The sequence below is a fragment of the Ornithodoros turicata genome, chromosome 6 (genome assembly GCF_037126465.1).
Source record: "Ornithodoros turicata isolate Travis chromosome 6, ASM3712646v1, whole genome shotgun sequence".
NCBI classification, from domain to species: domain Eukaryota; kingdom Metazoa; phylum Arthropoda; class Arachnida; order Ixodida; family Argasidae; genus Ornithodoros; species Ornithodoros turicata.
In genome coordinates, this window is record NC_088206.1 from 45,297,494 (window position 1) to 45,313,591 (window position 16,098).

General features: G+C 48.0%; 1 protein-coding gene and 1 pseudogene across 1 annotated transcript; both read right to left on the reverse strand.

The window, feature by feature from the left end:
• Window positions 1-370: 370 nt before the first annotated feature.
• LOC135398559 (uncharacterized) lies at window positions 371-2,131 on the reverse strand. The gene has a single exon (XM_064629952.1). It carries the CDS (start codon window positions 2,129-2,131, stop codon window positions 371-373), a length of 1,761 nt encoding a protein of 586 aa, XP_064486022.1.
• A 4,756-nt stretch (window positions 2,132-6,887) lies between these two features.
• Window positions 6,888-8,434, reverse strand: LOC135398561 (uncharacterized; annotated as a pseudogene).
• Between the last annotated feature and the right edge of the window lie 7,664 nt (window positions 8,435-16,098).

The window sequence follows — 16,098 nt, forward strand, 5'->3', positions numbered from 1 at the left end:
AACCTGCACAAAATTCCTGGAGAGTCTTTACTGGACACTGTTGCTGTCCCTCTCACCAGGTGCTCTCTATGAACCCGATTCACAGTTCTGGATGCACTGCCTGAGCTAACTTCAGCATGCTTTCCCAACACGAATGGTAACTGCTATGAGGAGTGTTGTACTTACTGAAAGCAACATGAAATGCTGTACCTTGACAGGGGGGGGGGGTATATAAGTTTAATAAAGAGGAGGTGGCGTCCACGCAGGGAGAGGTCAGCCAGACCTATGTCGGCTTGCTACGCCCTGGTGGAGCAAAAAAAAAAAGGAAAAAAAAAAAAAACGGCCGGTTTCTTTGCAGTGGGGGCGAGTGCCCAGGGCCGCGGTTCTCAGTTCACAACGTAACACTCAGTTGGGTGTCCTGTAGGTATTGCAGGAGAGCCCTTGTAACGGCTCCCTGTTGTTGGCGTGCGACGGGGCCGAGAAGCACGGCCAGAGAGAGAGAGCCGTGTCCCAGGCGTTGGAGGCGATTGGCGAGGACAGCGCGGGCTGCAGAGTACTCCGAGCAGATTAGTAGGAGGTGCTCAACGTCTGCTACTGCGCCACAGGTAGCGCAGCTGGCTGAGCGACGCTTTCCGACCCTGCACAGGTATTGCGGTGTATATGCGACGTTGAGCCGGAGCCGATGCAGCAGCGTTTCTTCTGCGCGGACGAGCTGCTGGTATGGAGCGAATTGCATTGTCGGGTCAATGGACTGGATATACGCATTGGAGCGTACAGCGTCTTCGACAGAGCGACGCATTTCGGAGGCACACCACTCGCGGATCTTTATAAGGCAGGCGGACGATGTGAGCGGCATACTAGCTGGCGGGCCGACGTCTTGGTGGGCACGCCTCGCGGCGGCGTCCGCTCGGGAGTTCCCACTGAGGCCTATGTGGCTGGGAACCCACTGTAGCCGCACACCGTGGCCAGAGGCGCAAAGAGAGTCGCATGCGGCGATGATAGCCGTTTGGAGGTCGCTGATGATTTTGGTGGCGTGAGAACCCAGGATCTCCAGGGCTGGCTTGCTGTCGGTGAGGATCGTCCACTCTGCAGGTGGGGAGGACGAGATGTGCTGAAGGGCCATATTGATTGCGAATAGCTCTGCTTCCGTGGAGGACGTCTCGTTGGGGAGCTTGGACGCTCTCTCAAAATCTTCGTGGGGCACATAAAAGGCTGCAGCTGCTCCACCAGGTATCACAGACCCATCAGTATAGACGGTCTGCCTTCCGTGGTGCAGCGAGGATAGGTGTTCCAGGGCAAGTTGATGTGCTACAGGCGCTGGCGTGTCGCTTTTTTTCCCGAGGCCATGGATAAATGTGCATATGGGAGGTTGGTCGAGAGCCCATGTTGGGGTAGCATACGATACGTGAGATGTGGGAGGTGGGACAACACCCTTCAGACGGCGCACTGCGCTACCAAAGGCAGACGCGGGGCTGTCGTGGTCAATGGTCCTGAGGTAGTGGAAAGGGTGCCGAGTCATTAGCCGCGTGTAAATGCGGAGGGTCTCTCTATCTCGCAGGGTGGTAACAAGTGGTTCCCTGGCCTCTGCAAGTACCGAATAAGTTTCCGTTGTCTTGGGTAAGCCCAGGCATGCGCGAAGACTGCGAGACTGAATGTTCAGGAGTTCCCGCTCGTGAGTCGTCCGCAGGCCGTGCAGCACTGGGATGCTGTACCGCAGGAGGCCGAGCACGAGGGAGCTGTGAATTTGGCGAAGATCGCGACAGGTGGGGCCCCAAGACGCTCCGGAGATGCGGCGTAGGACGTTCACTGATCTGCTCGTCTTGACGGAGAGGTTCTTTATGTGCTTAGACCAGGAGAGCTGTCTGTCAATAATCACGCCAAGGTACTTGCAGTGCGTCACAAATTGAAGCGGGGTTCCGGCAACATGGAGAGGGTAGCTGGTGAAGGGCCGCCGAGTAAACGCCATGGCGGCTGTCTTGCTAGGGGATACACGGAGTCCTCGGTCGGCAAGGTAAGACGCGGTGGTGTTGAGAGCGCCTTGTAAGCGTTGTTGAATGGCGTCCCGTCGGACCCCGGATGTCCATATGCAGATGTCGTCGGCATAGATTGTGATGCGGATATGCTCAGAGAGGCGCGCCGGGAGTGATGCCATAATCAGATTGAACAGCAGCGGACTCAGTACACTACCTTGTGGCACTCCACGGGAGACGGACCTTGACAGGTAACGTTGATATCCTTCTTAAGACCGTAGAGAGATGTTCCTTGCTCCCTTTTTTCCAAATCTTACTATCAGACGCAAGCCCACTTGCCACCAAGCCAATGAGATGTGCCCCACAGTCAGTGCAATCAAGGGAATCTATCACTGAGGCTCAGAAAAGCTGTTTTCCATCGGGATCTGATCCAGTACTGAGCCGTGAGTAGCCCCGTGAAAGTACCAGGGTTTCTTCGAATTTTAGATGTGCCAGCATTTGTTTTCCTCCCCTCCTTCTTTTTATGTAGTAGCTGATTACTTTAGCCTTGTACTGCTTTGGAGATTGAAGATATATGGAGAGGATGTAAGAGGTGGAACTAGGCTTTATGCAAAATGAGGCAAAGTGTGACTATGTACAAATCTTCTGAGAATGTCTATGTATCATTCACACAAAGAGAGGATACGTGTTACATCTTTTTCCGGTTTTGATATTTATTTATTGATGAATATATCTCAAAGGCCATTGCAGGCATTACATGAGGGGGGACATCAACATGGGTCACTTAACAAATACGGAAGTTACAAGGAACATACATATTTGGAAGACAAGACTCTATTTTTTGTTCGTTCATCAGTCTTGCTCAAGAAATTGTTCACTGTAGCAATGGTACACAATGTCACGAAAGGAGTGCTCATCTATCGTTCCGCAAGACTCATTAAAAAGGACTAGTGTTGTGTTTCAACACAACATGTTGAACTCATGAACCATGCATCATCCTGAGAGCTATAGATCATCCTAAATACAGATGCTGAATTATTTTAAATGTGATAGACAAGCTGTGCGAAGAGGTACCCCCAGTTAGGACCTTGGGTACTTGAAGCCTGTGGCATTTTCTGTGGGAAAGGCTTGCAGACCCTCTTCACTGCACAGGCTGGGATGACCATGATCTTGTTTTTTCCAAGCTTGTGCCATACTCACCTTGCAAACTGGCGATACGCAGTGTATCTGCATCGTCTACACAGATGTACATAAAATATAGTTTAGGCAAATAGGTAATCGGTTACAGTACAGTGTGTGTGCATTGTCATTTCTACATGTACCTGAGAGTAACTGCAGTTTACCTGCCCACACCTTGTACATTACTACACATGCTGTGTTCTTTTAGAACCCAAAATTGTTTTACTTTTCACTGAATCGACAATCAAGAACACTCAATATCGCTAAAAACCTACGCTAAAACCTTATGCACAGGGCAATACATAAAAACGTGACTCAGGACACAGCACACTGACAATTACAAAATTGCCTATATTGGTTTTCTCCAGTTCAGAGTCGTGTACTGTATAGCCTTTTTATGTGCTGCGCCCTGTACTGCAGTTTTTAACGACTCTATTGCAGGACCAAACCAGTTTTGGGCGCCCAAATTTTAACATCGTTCGACAAGGACACATGTGACTTACTTGTGAATACAGTCGCTCATAGGTTCGCGCTGCCCACGGAGTTCAATATGCGACCTTCAGGACAGTCATATTGAAGGATAGAAGTTGGAAATCTTTGTGGGTTGTAATGCACTCATACTGCAGTCATTCGGCAGTGTTTTCGAGCTCCTTGCAGCACAAGCATTCTATCTCCTTCGGCATTATGACACACCAGCCACACCGGCACCATGAACAGCAAGTGCGCATTAGATATCGGAACACGAAATTTCTGAGAACGTTTACATGTTCGATCACATGCAGTGTGCGTTAAAAAGCTCATCGCTTACCTGAAGACAGGCGACTCATGCTGTTTGCTTCATCTGTAACTGATGTTCGTAGTGCAGTGCATTGCGTAGTTGCAAGTTCGTAGTGCAACTTCGTCTCGCATTCGCGGCATCGGCGACGTTTCGAAGGCCTACCGAGCTGTTCAGCACGCAGAATTTTCTTCTCGATGTCTCGATCGCAGAAAGGTCAGAAAGAAGTTCCGGGCTCGAAGTCTCCGCATTTCTGCCTTCGACGTCCATATTGAAGATCGCTTTCCGGACGGATGCCGGCGCTCTCACAAACTCACTAACAACAGAACTTCCGGTCCGGGCGTCCAATGAAACGTGGCCCTCGTGATTTCGTCACGCACACGGAAATTGGCGGATGTCCACTGCAAAGAGGCTAGATTTCGGCCCCGATTGCGCGAGTTGAGGGGGAAAAGCGAAGCCGGTTTTCAGCTCCCTGTTTGGCAAACTTTGCCTCCGCGCACAGCCAAAATATTTCGCGTGTGGCTTGGAGGCATATTATACCTTCGTAATAGATGCAAACGAAATATTTGTCGAACTTCTGGTCAGAGTCCCTTTAATACTTCTGTTCAGGCTGCTGGGTGTGCATGTTTTCAGTCATTGAAACTGAGCGAACTATACAACACATGAAGTGAACTGCAGCCCAATGTTTGAAAGAGTTACCTCATACCGGACAGCCAAATTCCTTCCTGAAGGGATGCTTGACTGTCTCGTACAGCTTGGGACAAAAGTTTCTGAAACACGGGTGTTTTGTACTTCACTTCTCCACGCCTCCCCTGCGGCCTAAGGGGAACACTTGTTGAACAGAATCCTTGAGCAGATTTTTCCCAAGGATTCTGTTCAACAAGCATTCCCCAAAGGTGGCTGGGAGAAGTCCAATACAGAATACCCGCGTTTCAGAAACTTTGTCTCAAGCTGTACTATCCGAACACGTGTTACCGAATCTGCATAATCATCGAGAGAGGAGCGGGAAGAAATACTTAGCCAGTACACCACAGCAGATCGGGACGTTAACGGGGATTCATCAGGAAAGAATCCTGGCCGGGACGCAAACGGGAATCTATCTGGAAAGAATTCTGACCGGGACACGAACGGGGATCTATCGGGAAATAATTTTATTTATTCTCCCTCAATTCTTCCCCCTCACATAGTCGGGAAGCAGTCGGGCTCGTGACGGCGATATCGGCCACCTCGAACCCATCACTCCCGTTACGTTCCCAGCCGAATCCCAGTCCTTTGTGCTGCTTGGGTTGTGATTACGGTAACACGCCGTCGTCAGATACTATTAAACGCCCGTAGAAATCACAGTATTTTTTTACAGGGATGGCTGTGACCAAGCACGCTTCCGAATCGTCGGTTCTATGCCTCAGAATAATTATTTGTTAGAATGGCCATTCATGACGGTGGCATCGTGGACGTTCCAGGTCTCTGGCGGGAACATAGGTGGAATCTGCCTGAGAGTGACGTTTCCGTTCTTCCGGGTCACATTTCTAAAAGATCCTGTCACATAAGTTGTGTCGAAGTAGGTGGTTAAGTCGGTGGCACCTGCTGGTTCGATTGACTTCAAAAAGTGAAGGCCATTGTGCACATCTTGAAGAGGGAGGAACGCAAGGCCATCCAGCATGCCCGCAAAAAGACGAAATTCCTCGTCCTCTCTGTATCGTCCGACCAAGCCGAGTTCCTGAATCTTCCTCCAAGTGGATTGAGTCAAGTGGAAAAAGCAGCCCTGCGTTTTCACGTCACTTCCGGATGTGTCTTTCACTGCATTCATCGATGCCTTCTCAAAATCAGTTACGACAATCTCGGGATCGAGAGAAAGTAAGTCACACCTGGCGCTATTGGCACGAAACAGTTCCTCGTAGCACTGTTGCGTTTTCCTCTCTATGAGGACGTAGACAACGGCCACTGCTGTTTCACAGAGGGGGACCAGGATAACATACAGCTGTGTAAATTGTTTTGGTGCCACATCGAAGTTGCCGTCCATGAACCATATGTCACTCTCGGAGAGGGCTCACAAGCCCTGTTCAGTTCAGATCACCAGCAGTCTTGTGTCCGCTTCTGGTCCGTTGTCGTAGAAGAGAAACAACTCCGGCTGAGGGTCGCTGGTCAGAGTCCACTCTTCATCAATTGTGAGCTCAGAGAGACTTTCTGGATCCCCGGGGTACTTCAATGCACGTTTTTGCCGAAGGCTCCTCTTCATACTGTCATCACTTGTCATCCGTGCCCTTTCCTCTTGGGTTACATCTTGTAGCACTTGTCGGATGATGCTTGCCGGCTTCTCACTTGAAATCTCTGCAATCTCCTTCATTTTGTTCTTGGCGCGCAGCACAGCTACTGCGTCGTCGTCCGGGGGATGACTGTGCGCCACGCTAACGACGTATGTGCCAAGACTTTCCATCATTGTGCCTTTGCATTCTCCACGCTTCACACAACGCCACCGGACCCCGGATTTCACGGTCTTCTGCCTCGTGTAAACGTAGCCGTGTTGCACGAGCTTCTCTCCGCAGAGCTATGTCGATGCGTAATTTTGCACAGAACAGTAATCACCCTAAAGTAGAGTAAAAGCACTGAAATAATTTGATATCACAGAAAGTGGCTTACCTGTAGCTTCAGGCTTGGAGCACCTTGCATGCACGTCTGCCGTCTACTCCTTGAACAGTACTGAACAACTGCGCTACGGTCGCCTTCTGTGCTTGCTTGGCAGTGGGTAATCCTTGCTCAAATACCTTCCAGTCATTGACCCTCCAACTAGCCAGTGGACGCTCTCCTCTTGCTCGCAGGGCCGATAGCCTTCCCGCTTAGAGAACTCTTCCCGGAGACCTACTTTCTGGGGGCATTCCCTCTGGGGAGCTACTTTCCGGGAACATTTTTTCCGGGGACCTCTTTTCCGCCCGGCAGGCTCCCGGACAAAAGCTCACCGGGCATAAACTCACCGGGGGCGGACAAAATCTCACCGCACCGTATTCGAACGAAGTACACACGTGAATTTTAAATGGAATATTTATTTTCATGGTCATCAAAGACCTCAAAATCGGATGCAACTTCCAACGGCTTGCAGGTGCATGACAAGGTCCTGGTGGCGGAGGTACTCCTCGCAAAGGAACTTCAGCCTCTCCTGAAGGCGTACACTCTCGCGCCTCACCCTCTTCCTTGGGGGATTACCGAGGGCTATTTGGAGCAGCATCGTCGATACAACGGCGTTGTCATCATGTAAGCACTCGATGAGTTTCCAAATGCTTGGATGGGCTTGTCCAACAAGCTTCTTGAAGCTGCCGTTCCATGCCTCGGAAACGTTATTCGTCCGGCCCTCATCGTTGAGCGTCGCGTGGAGTACGTTCCACATTGACGGTGGAAAATCCGGTCGCCTGCGCCGCATCCTCGTGACGAGTGCTTCTTCGTCCACAGTGACTGCTCTGAAGGTCCGCCGACGTACGTTGCATCAAAATAGTCGAAAAGGTGACCCATGCCCCCAGGGGCGCTGTCACGGAGAATCTGCAGGCCTTCAGCAACGAGGTGGTCGGGGAAAAAGGCCAGCCCATCCAGCATTCCACAGTGTTGCCTGAAGTCTACATCGTTCTTGTACCGCTCTTTGAGGCCCATCTCGCGCACCTGAAAGAATGAAAATATTAATGTTAATGACCACGTCTAAAGATCTAGTAAATGTCATCATTACCTTGCGGTGAGTACTCTGGCAGAGATGGAAAAAGCAACCTCTTTAACTACGTGCTGACCGAAGACCACCTGGAATGCTTCATGGCGGCCATCTCGTAATCAGTTATGACTACCTCGGGATCGGAAATGTGCCCGCATGCTTCACAGGCATCCCGGACGGCTTCAAGCAGTTCCTTGTAAATCGCAAAGCTTTTTCCTGGAAGAAGTGCGTACGCACACGCTACTGTCCCCTCACCGACAGCACATCGGAAGACGTACAGTTGTTTGAATATTCGAGGGCAGACAGAAAACGTGCCGTCCATGTACCATGTGCGACTGCCTGCTAGTGCTCGTAGCTGCTCTCTGCTCGCGAACAACAGGATGCGACCTTAGTCGCCGGGCTGGTCGTATCGCAGGAAGGGTTCAGGTTACGGACCCCCTGTAGTTGCCCCATTTACCTTCTACCTTGAGTTCTTCAGCGCTTTGCGGTTCGGCGGGTCTGGCTTTACACCTTTGTTGTCGTAGGTCACGGTGTACAGTCTCAAGGCGTCCAATATGCGCTCGAACAGCTACGGTTGAGCCTCGCAATGCTGTTGCTAGCAGCCTGTTCGGTCGTTCGGACGTCTCCTTTGCACTTTCTTTGAGGGCACACCTCACTTTCGCAGGGCGCACCCGCCGTCCCCTCGTCTCCACTGTGGCTGTGATCCCGTACAGACCAATATCTTGTGACCTGTAACAGATACAAAAAACAAGTCAACAAATGCGACTCCATTGACAGGCGAATATGTACCGGTATGCTGCTAGAAAGTGAACATTTAAAAACACACAATACTTACCGAAACATCGGTGGTCAGAGCACCTTTGCAGGTCCTGGTTCTTTGAAATTTGCACTGCTAACGAATCCACTCGTTTTTCGCGACTTTTTTCACGTACTCGTGCCCGTTGAGAAGTAACTTCGGCTTTCCCTTGTTTGACGTAATGACTTCCATGATGGACGACGCTCCGATGTAACACTTTTTAACAGCTCGATCATTTTATAGGGCTGGACCTTTTGTTGAGGTATTGCACGTGTCACTTGCCGGGGCAGTAACCTCAGAACAAGCATGACAGATCAACGTTCTAGGCAATGCTCATTCATTTTCTTCTGAGAACCCAGGGGCATGTTAGGAGGTCAAACGGAATTCAGTAGGACAGTACACACGTATTCGAAGGAAGGCTCAGCGGTTCAACGCGCTCAAGGGTCTTCTAATGGCCCCCCCCACTTTCTTTCTTTCCTGTATTTTTTTTTCTTTTTTGGGGGAATATGGTCCAACACTAGCCACATTTTCAACGAAAAGGCAAACGACTTTAACCTCTAGTAGAATGTCGACCGTTACCCTCAGCGTCCTCCCTGGGTCATTTTAGGTAGGCAGCCCGAAAACAACGCAGGTGCTATAGTTAATTGCTTTTGACGTCGTAGTGGTGCCTTTCCTGCACATGAATAATAATGTCCGAGTGCCCAAGAATGTAATAAATAAAGCAGTTGCAAAAGAAGAGGAAAATAAAGCGATGAGCTTTTGTCCGCCCCCGGTGAGCTTTTGTCCGGTGAGTTTTTGTCCAGTGAGTTTTTGTCCGGTAAGCTTTTGTCCGCACCCCGGCTCTGCCAACCTCCTCTCCCCCCGGCGTCCATTTTTTCCGGGCATTTTTTCCGGGGACGTTTTTCCGGGGACATTCTTTCCGGATCCCAATAGGGATTTAGTGACTCTACTGATACCTTCTGCATATTTCCGGCAGATAGGTTAGAAAAATGCAGCGAACAACATGTCTCACGTTAGCGTGGGCGTAGGAATAAATTGTCCCGGGTTGCGGAGCATTTTGTCAAATGAAATGTTAGGGCGTACTTTTGACAACGCGCTGAGGCAATATCAGCCACGAGGACGTGAGAGTGGAGCGTCTAACGTCTAACTTTACTTTCAAAGCTCGTGCAAACGCAGTTTCAGCACTTAATGCAAATAAATAGCGGGAAAAAAAGCACACCATCGGATCGCCTTGTGGATGCGAATGGATTAGGATGAGGAATGTGTTTATGGGCAAGCGGATTACACAGAGTGAAATATTCCTTGGGATAACAGCATTTAGAACAGTAATCATATCTCAGATTATGTATATTTGTGTACATTGAAGCTTTCTTTTGTTGTTTTCTTCTTTTTTGTTTCATCAACGCTCCAAGCGAACGAATAATAGAATCGATCAAACGACCGCTGCCGTCTTGATCAGACGGTGTTTGATCAAATGCCTTTCGACCAAATGTTCCGCGTTCGATCAAACGGCTTTCGACCAAATGTCCCGGAACCCTTACAAAAAGGAAACACACACATACACAGTACAATTATTTTCTTCCGTAACTACTTCCAAAAAGGAAAAAAAAACAGAAGAGAGCAGTAGAACAAAAGCAGCAACATTTCTTTCCTTTTTCATAAGCTGAGACAATGTTCACGCATAAGAGCGGAGCGAAACGTCGAACTGGCCAAAAATTTGGTAATGACACATCCATGAAGCATAATCGTCAAAACTAGGCTTGTGTTTGTGTGCTTCCTTCAGTCCCTGTCTTCCGCGTCCCAACATCTGCACTACGCACTATGGTTTGCTATCGCCGCGTCATCGGAATTTAGGTTACCGGCCAGTCTCAAGGTCGAGGCTCAAAGTTATGGCATAGAGTTAACATAGGAAGACTCTAGAGAACGTACTTGGCCCGCCGTCACGGGGGTGACACAATCCCGCCATTGTTGTAACTACCCTCAAGCAGGTGCTTTTGGCAGAACTGCCATCTTGTCCTGGTCGCACGTCATAGAAAACGTCATTTTGAGGTCACGTGACTTTGTTTACATGTCGTTTTGCCGCTTACCGACATATTTCCGTCTTGATAACGCCAAGAGATGAATGTATTTTGCCAGCGTAAACTATGCGGTGCTTCTTCCGCAACATGGTAGCCCATTTCTCCTTAGTTTATGTACATCGCATCGGCTCAGTGAGTCTTAAGAGGACATACCACCCCCTGTTTTCTATGTGAACTTCGCATAGGTTTTGTGGCTGAACTACGAGACAGATCGGAATGCGGAATGTCGTGACGGAATGGAAAGGTGACGTCAAGATCTCTTAACTCTGGGAACTGAAATATCGCTCTCGTGTTGTAACTTTTTCTTTTAAAAAGAAAAAGAAACGAATTTTGTCGCTACAGCTTCAAAAAATCAAAATAAATAAATGAAAGCAAATAAAAACAATCCTCTTCTGAGGTTAACCGGGGACATGTTTCAGGATTCAAATGACCAGTCTTTTGTGTGTTTTTAGCATTCTGTTTTTCCGAAAAAGAATTAAAAGTGAGTACAGGCATGCATCCAAGGGGCGTTTACCACTTATTCCGGAAGATGGCGCCGTCCGCTCGCAGCGCCTAGAGTCACTGTACCGGGGGAAGAGTACCGCAACCGCTCCGCGTCGTCTGCTCCGGCAGCCATATTGCTTCCAAGCCGCCGCGGATCGCGTGTTAGGATAGCTGTAGTCAGTGTTACATCGCCTTGATTTCGCGGCTGTGCACCAAAAATTTTGTGACTTCCTGTGGTGGGACTCGGCTAATACTTAATGACACAGGGCACGAGCGTCACTACAGTATAGTTTGTTGTATTCTGTAGCTAACAGACGAATTATGTTGGCACGTGTTCGCCTCTAAAAGGCATCGTCGAGTCTCGTTTGCGCTCTATAGATGATTTTTTTTTCTTTTAGTTCACTTGTTTTGTGGACATAAAACTATAGTGCTCGTGTGTGCAGCTTCAGGTTGACATAAATAACCTCCACCAGTTTTATTCTCATCTCTTCGCAATTAAATTTCTATTTCACATTTTCAATGGCTATGTGAATGCCAACGTTTTTTCACGCGCATATAAAGTGCTGTGGGTTGTTCTTCCAACCCCCCGCTCCAACGCAAGCACTTGATCTTCCATGAGGAGTAGACCGTGAGCTTCAAGTCACTACATTCCGTCTCAGCCTTTGCTTGTTTCGTTTAAGACTGCGACCTCGTCGAGGGGACCATCACATGACTTGTCTGCAGGTTTTTCCTGTGCATATTCCTCGATGCTCTGGTCACAGAAATTTGTGACGGTGTTGTCTTCCTCTGCAAGGTTGATTCGCTCACAATTGCAGCTCAATATTTAGGAATAGTTTTCATAACTCAATATTTAGGAATAGTTTTCATAAGTTTCAATAGTTCTCATAGTTCCATGATAAGGCAAGCCTGAGCGATGGGCAAGACACGTAAACAAACACAAACACGAAGGCTTCGTGTTTGTGTTTGTTTACGTGTCTTGCCCATCGCTCAGGCTTGCCTTATCATGGAATTTATCCACCAGCTAGCCTGCATTTACGCCATTTTCTCATAGTTCATATCTACATATATTTCGACGCATTACCATCCTCCACTGCCCCTCGATCAGTATTTAGGAATAGTTTTCATAAGTTTCAATAATTTTCATAGTGCATATCTACATATATTTCGACGCATTACCATCCTCCACTGTCCCCTGATCTTACACTATGTTGTCATCAACTTCAGTGTGCAAGTCTTTTGGTGACTCCTCGGAGAACTCTGCGTGCGAAGAACAGGGGATAGGAGCCTTCCTCAGCCTCGTAGGTGTCCGGTATGCAAAACTGCTTGGGACTGCCGTCCACTTCAACTTCTTTCGAATCTCCTTGTCCTCGAAGTCATCGCGTGTGAAGTGGTCCTGATAGTGGCGTTTTGTTAGCACCGCAGGGCAGGGAACGCAATGGGAAGATCCAACAAGCACTACTTTGATACGCCCGGCTGTTCTTTGCACAGTTGAACTGTTATTCAATACTGTGTGCATAGGTTCTGCAATGAAAAATAAACACGCCACGAAATTTACCTCGCTCAAACGTATGTTATTCGAGTAGTAATGACTGGACACAGACTGTCCGCAACTCTACAAGGCTTCTGGACACGTTTAATTAGCAATTAGAGCTAATTGGGACCCCCCCACATTAATCAGGACCCACCAGGGAGTCATCACACTAATTGGGGAGCATCTAGGACGTGTCCAGACCACCCTGTGCGTTGCGGACAATCTGTGTCCATAAAAAATAAAAAATAGGTAGAGATAGAGTGGAGAGAAGGAGTTTAGTTGAAGATCAACGACGCCATCTTGAAGGAAGCGGCCCGGAAAGGCCGCTGACCATCGCCGGGCGACGGAGCACAGAGGCAGGTTGCAAAGCATCCCAGCTATGACCACAAGTTCCGGACATCCTGTGACGTCAGCTGTGACGTTATCATGGCATGTCTGGGCAAGTTAGGACAGCTCTGGACATGCAAGGAGAAAAACACTCGTAATACAGAGGCTGGGAAAGCAAGAGTATGCAAACCATCAATAGCTAACAAGAAAAAACAATTAGTTACACAACAAATGAGCCCACCAGAACAGGAGCGCAGAACTATGCGACTGCTCCATCCGAGAGGCAGGCAGAGAACTGACTCGTAATGGTTTTTTTTTCTCCTGTATAAAGCCCCGCAGCTGCATCCCCTAGCGGTTACTTTCTCAACTAATCTCACAACAAAATTATTAAGAATCACGCCAGCGCTACTCCCGTTCCCAAGGCAGAAGATGATAGAAAATGCCGGGGATGCCCGGACAACAGCAACCAGCACCCAACGTGCACGGGCACGAAAATCGCAAACAAAGCGGGAACAAAGTTGACGAAAGCATTAGTTACACAACAAATCACCTCACCACAGCAGGAGCGCAGACCGATGCGACTGCTCTCCGTGACAACCAGCCAGAAACTGAGCGAGCGCGGGGAGTGCACGTCTGCTTTCTGCGACAGCCGGAGAGAAACTGACTGGGGCGCCGCTCCGCGGCCGCTAAGCTCTGGGGCGACCACCTCCGAGAGGCTAAGAGTGAAGAGCATTCCTGCGCCCCCTGCTGGCCGTTCTCATTGGTCGTGAGGCTAAGAGAGAAGAGCATTCCTGCACCCCCTGCTGGCCGTTCTCATTGGTCGTGACGTCATCCTATTGTCTCAGGGCTACCCTGTTTTTTTCCACTAATGCTCCTTTGGTCAATCTACAATGAAGCCACAGTATGACGTCATCATGCACCTGCGTGGCTCAAGGACGCGTACGCTCTAGACAGGGGACCTATTATTTATTGAATTGATTATTGATTATCTATGATTATTTCCTTTATTCTTCTATAACGATTGAATACGAAACTATTGCAGAAGAGCACCATGCATGAAAGCTGATCGTAGGAATTCCAAAGTCTTACTAAATGAGACTTGCAAAAGAACAAAATATCCTAACACGTAACTCCATCAACGACAAATAAGAGGACTAGGCACTCAACAAATCAGCACAGAGTACGGGTAACCAGGAGCGCAGAACTCAGGGCAGCACTATCGTCAAGACAACAATGTTCCTTGTTAAAAGAGAAAAAAATACTAAGCGTCAACAAAGGAAAGCATGCATATCAGGGCATGTCAGGACACGTCAGGACAAATCGTACGACTGCTGGGCAACAGAGGAAAACAAACACTTGAACAGAGTGAAAAAGGCACTCACCATCATTTTTCCCGTTCACAGCATTCCCTCATTGTAAATCCGCTCGTCACAAAATCCACCTGCATCGTCGAACACCATTCACCAGTGACGAACCACACATCCGCACCCCATCAGAGGCAGACAGAACCCCACCGAAGCTACGCTCTTCCACTGACGGCCAACGCCAGGAGCAGAATTTGCGTGTCGAGACCCGTCAGTGTCCAAGAGAGAAGTGAATCCTTGCGCCCCCTGCAGGCCGTTCTCATTGGTCGTGACGTCATCCTATTGTCTCAGGGCTACACAGTTTTTTTCCACTAATGCTCCTCTAGACAAGGTCAACCTGAAACAATAGTCTCTCGGTATGACGTCATCATGCAGGTGCGTGGTTCAAGGACGCGTACGCTCTAGACAGGGCACCTGTTATTTATTGAATCACTATCCCTAGATTATTTCCTTTATTCTACTATAATGATTGCGTAGGGAACTATTGCAGAAAAACACCATAGACAAGAGGAGATTGTAGCATTTCATTCCCAAAGTCTTACTGTACAGGAAAAAAAAATGGTTCAGCAAGACATAAAGTCACACACCTGTCCCCCTCGCGGTTACTCTCTGAACTAAATGAATCGCAAAATTATTAAGAATAGCTCTACTCCCATTCAAGGCAGCACTATCGTCAAGAATATTCATTGTACAAAAAGAAAAAAACTGCATGTAGAAGGAAAGCATGTCAGAACAGGCCCAGGCATGTCAGCGCATGTTTGTCAGACAACAAGGGGAAAAAAGCGAAAAGAAACAAAGAAGAAAACCAGCATCAAACTATTTCTAAGCACACGCACTCCTCTTATTCAAAAACAGTGCTCATCATAAATCCGTCCAGGGCAATACACACCATTTTTCTATTGCTACAATTTTTTTCCCAGTAACGGTCAATGCATTGCTACAGACTGCGTAACGTCGTCACATCCTGTCTGAAGCAGAAGACAGCGGCAAAGACTCCTATTATTTATTGAATCGCAAGATTATTTCCTTTGTCCTACTCTTAATGACATTCATTCTCTCATTAAAATTCAACAAAAAAGCATCCTGCATATTAACGATTTTCACTCCAAAGGCTCATCATGGTCATTAGAATTACAGTAAACTGCCACTGCTCTTTTAAAATAATAAGTGAGACCACTCAACATCACCTCCAGGCTTATGTAATACATGACCCTTCCTATGCTCATACATTCGTTGTCTGAGGCTACACCTGCGAGCAAAAAAGGCGCGAAAGCCGGGGGCAAAGTTCCATTCGCGCATTGCGAGCAAAAAGGCGCGAAAGCACAAGACAGAACGCCTTTACGGGAACACGATAGCATTCCTATACTATATTAATGATTATTGCATTGCAGTTTAGAAAAACTACAACTAAACTATAATTTTAAGAGCCCATTAAAATTCTACTTTCTATGGAAACTATAATTGCCCTATTACTTGGATCGCTAATAATGAAGCGCTCCAATTTTTTCTCTCTTCCCATTTCAGCCTTGTCATGCAGGGAAGCAGACTCATATCCAAAATAATTAATTTACACTGAGGGTGCCGTGCTTCAGGAATTCCTATCCTGCGCTCAGATGCAAGCATTTATTCACGGATACCTTTAACAGCTGACTTCCTCAACATATCGAACACCCAACAAAATCAAACAAACAATCAGAGAAACCCTCTTCTCAGCTGTACCATGCGACTGACTTCTTCGTAAAATCGGTGATCTGAGGAAGAGAGCAGCGAAAAATTGCGCGCACTTGTGCTTGACTTAAAAAACCTGAAGCATATGCCAATAAACCAAGAAAAAGACACTCATGTCTGGTATCTGATAGTGCCACATACACAGACGCATTGCCCTCGCGTAAAGAAAGCACAGGACAGGGATACACAAATATCCTTAG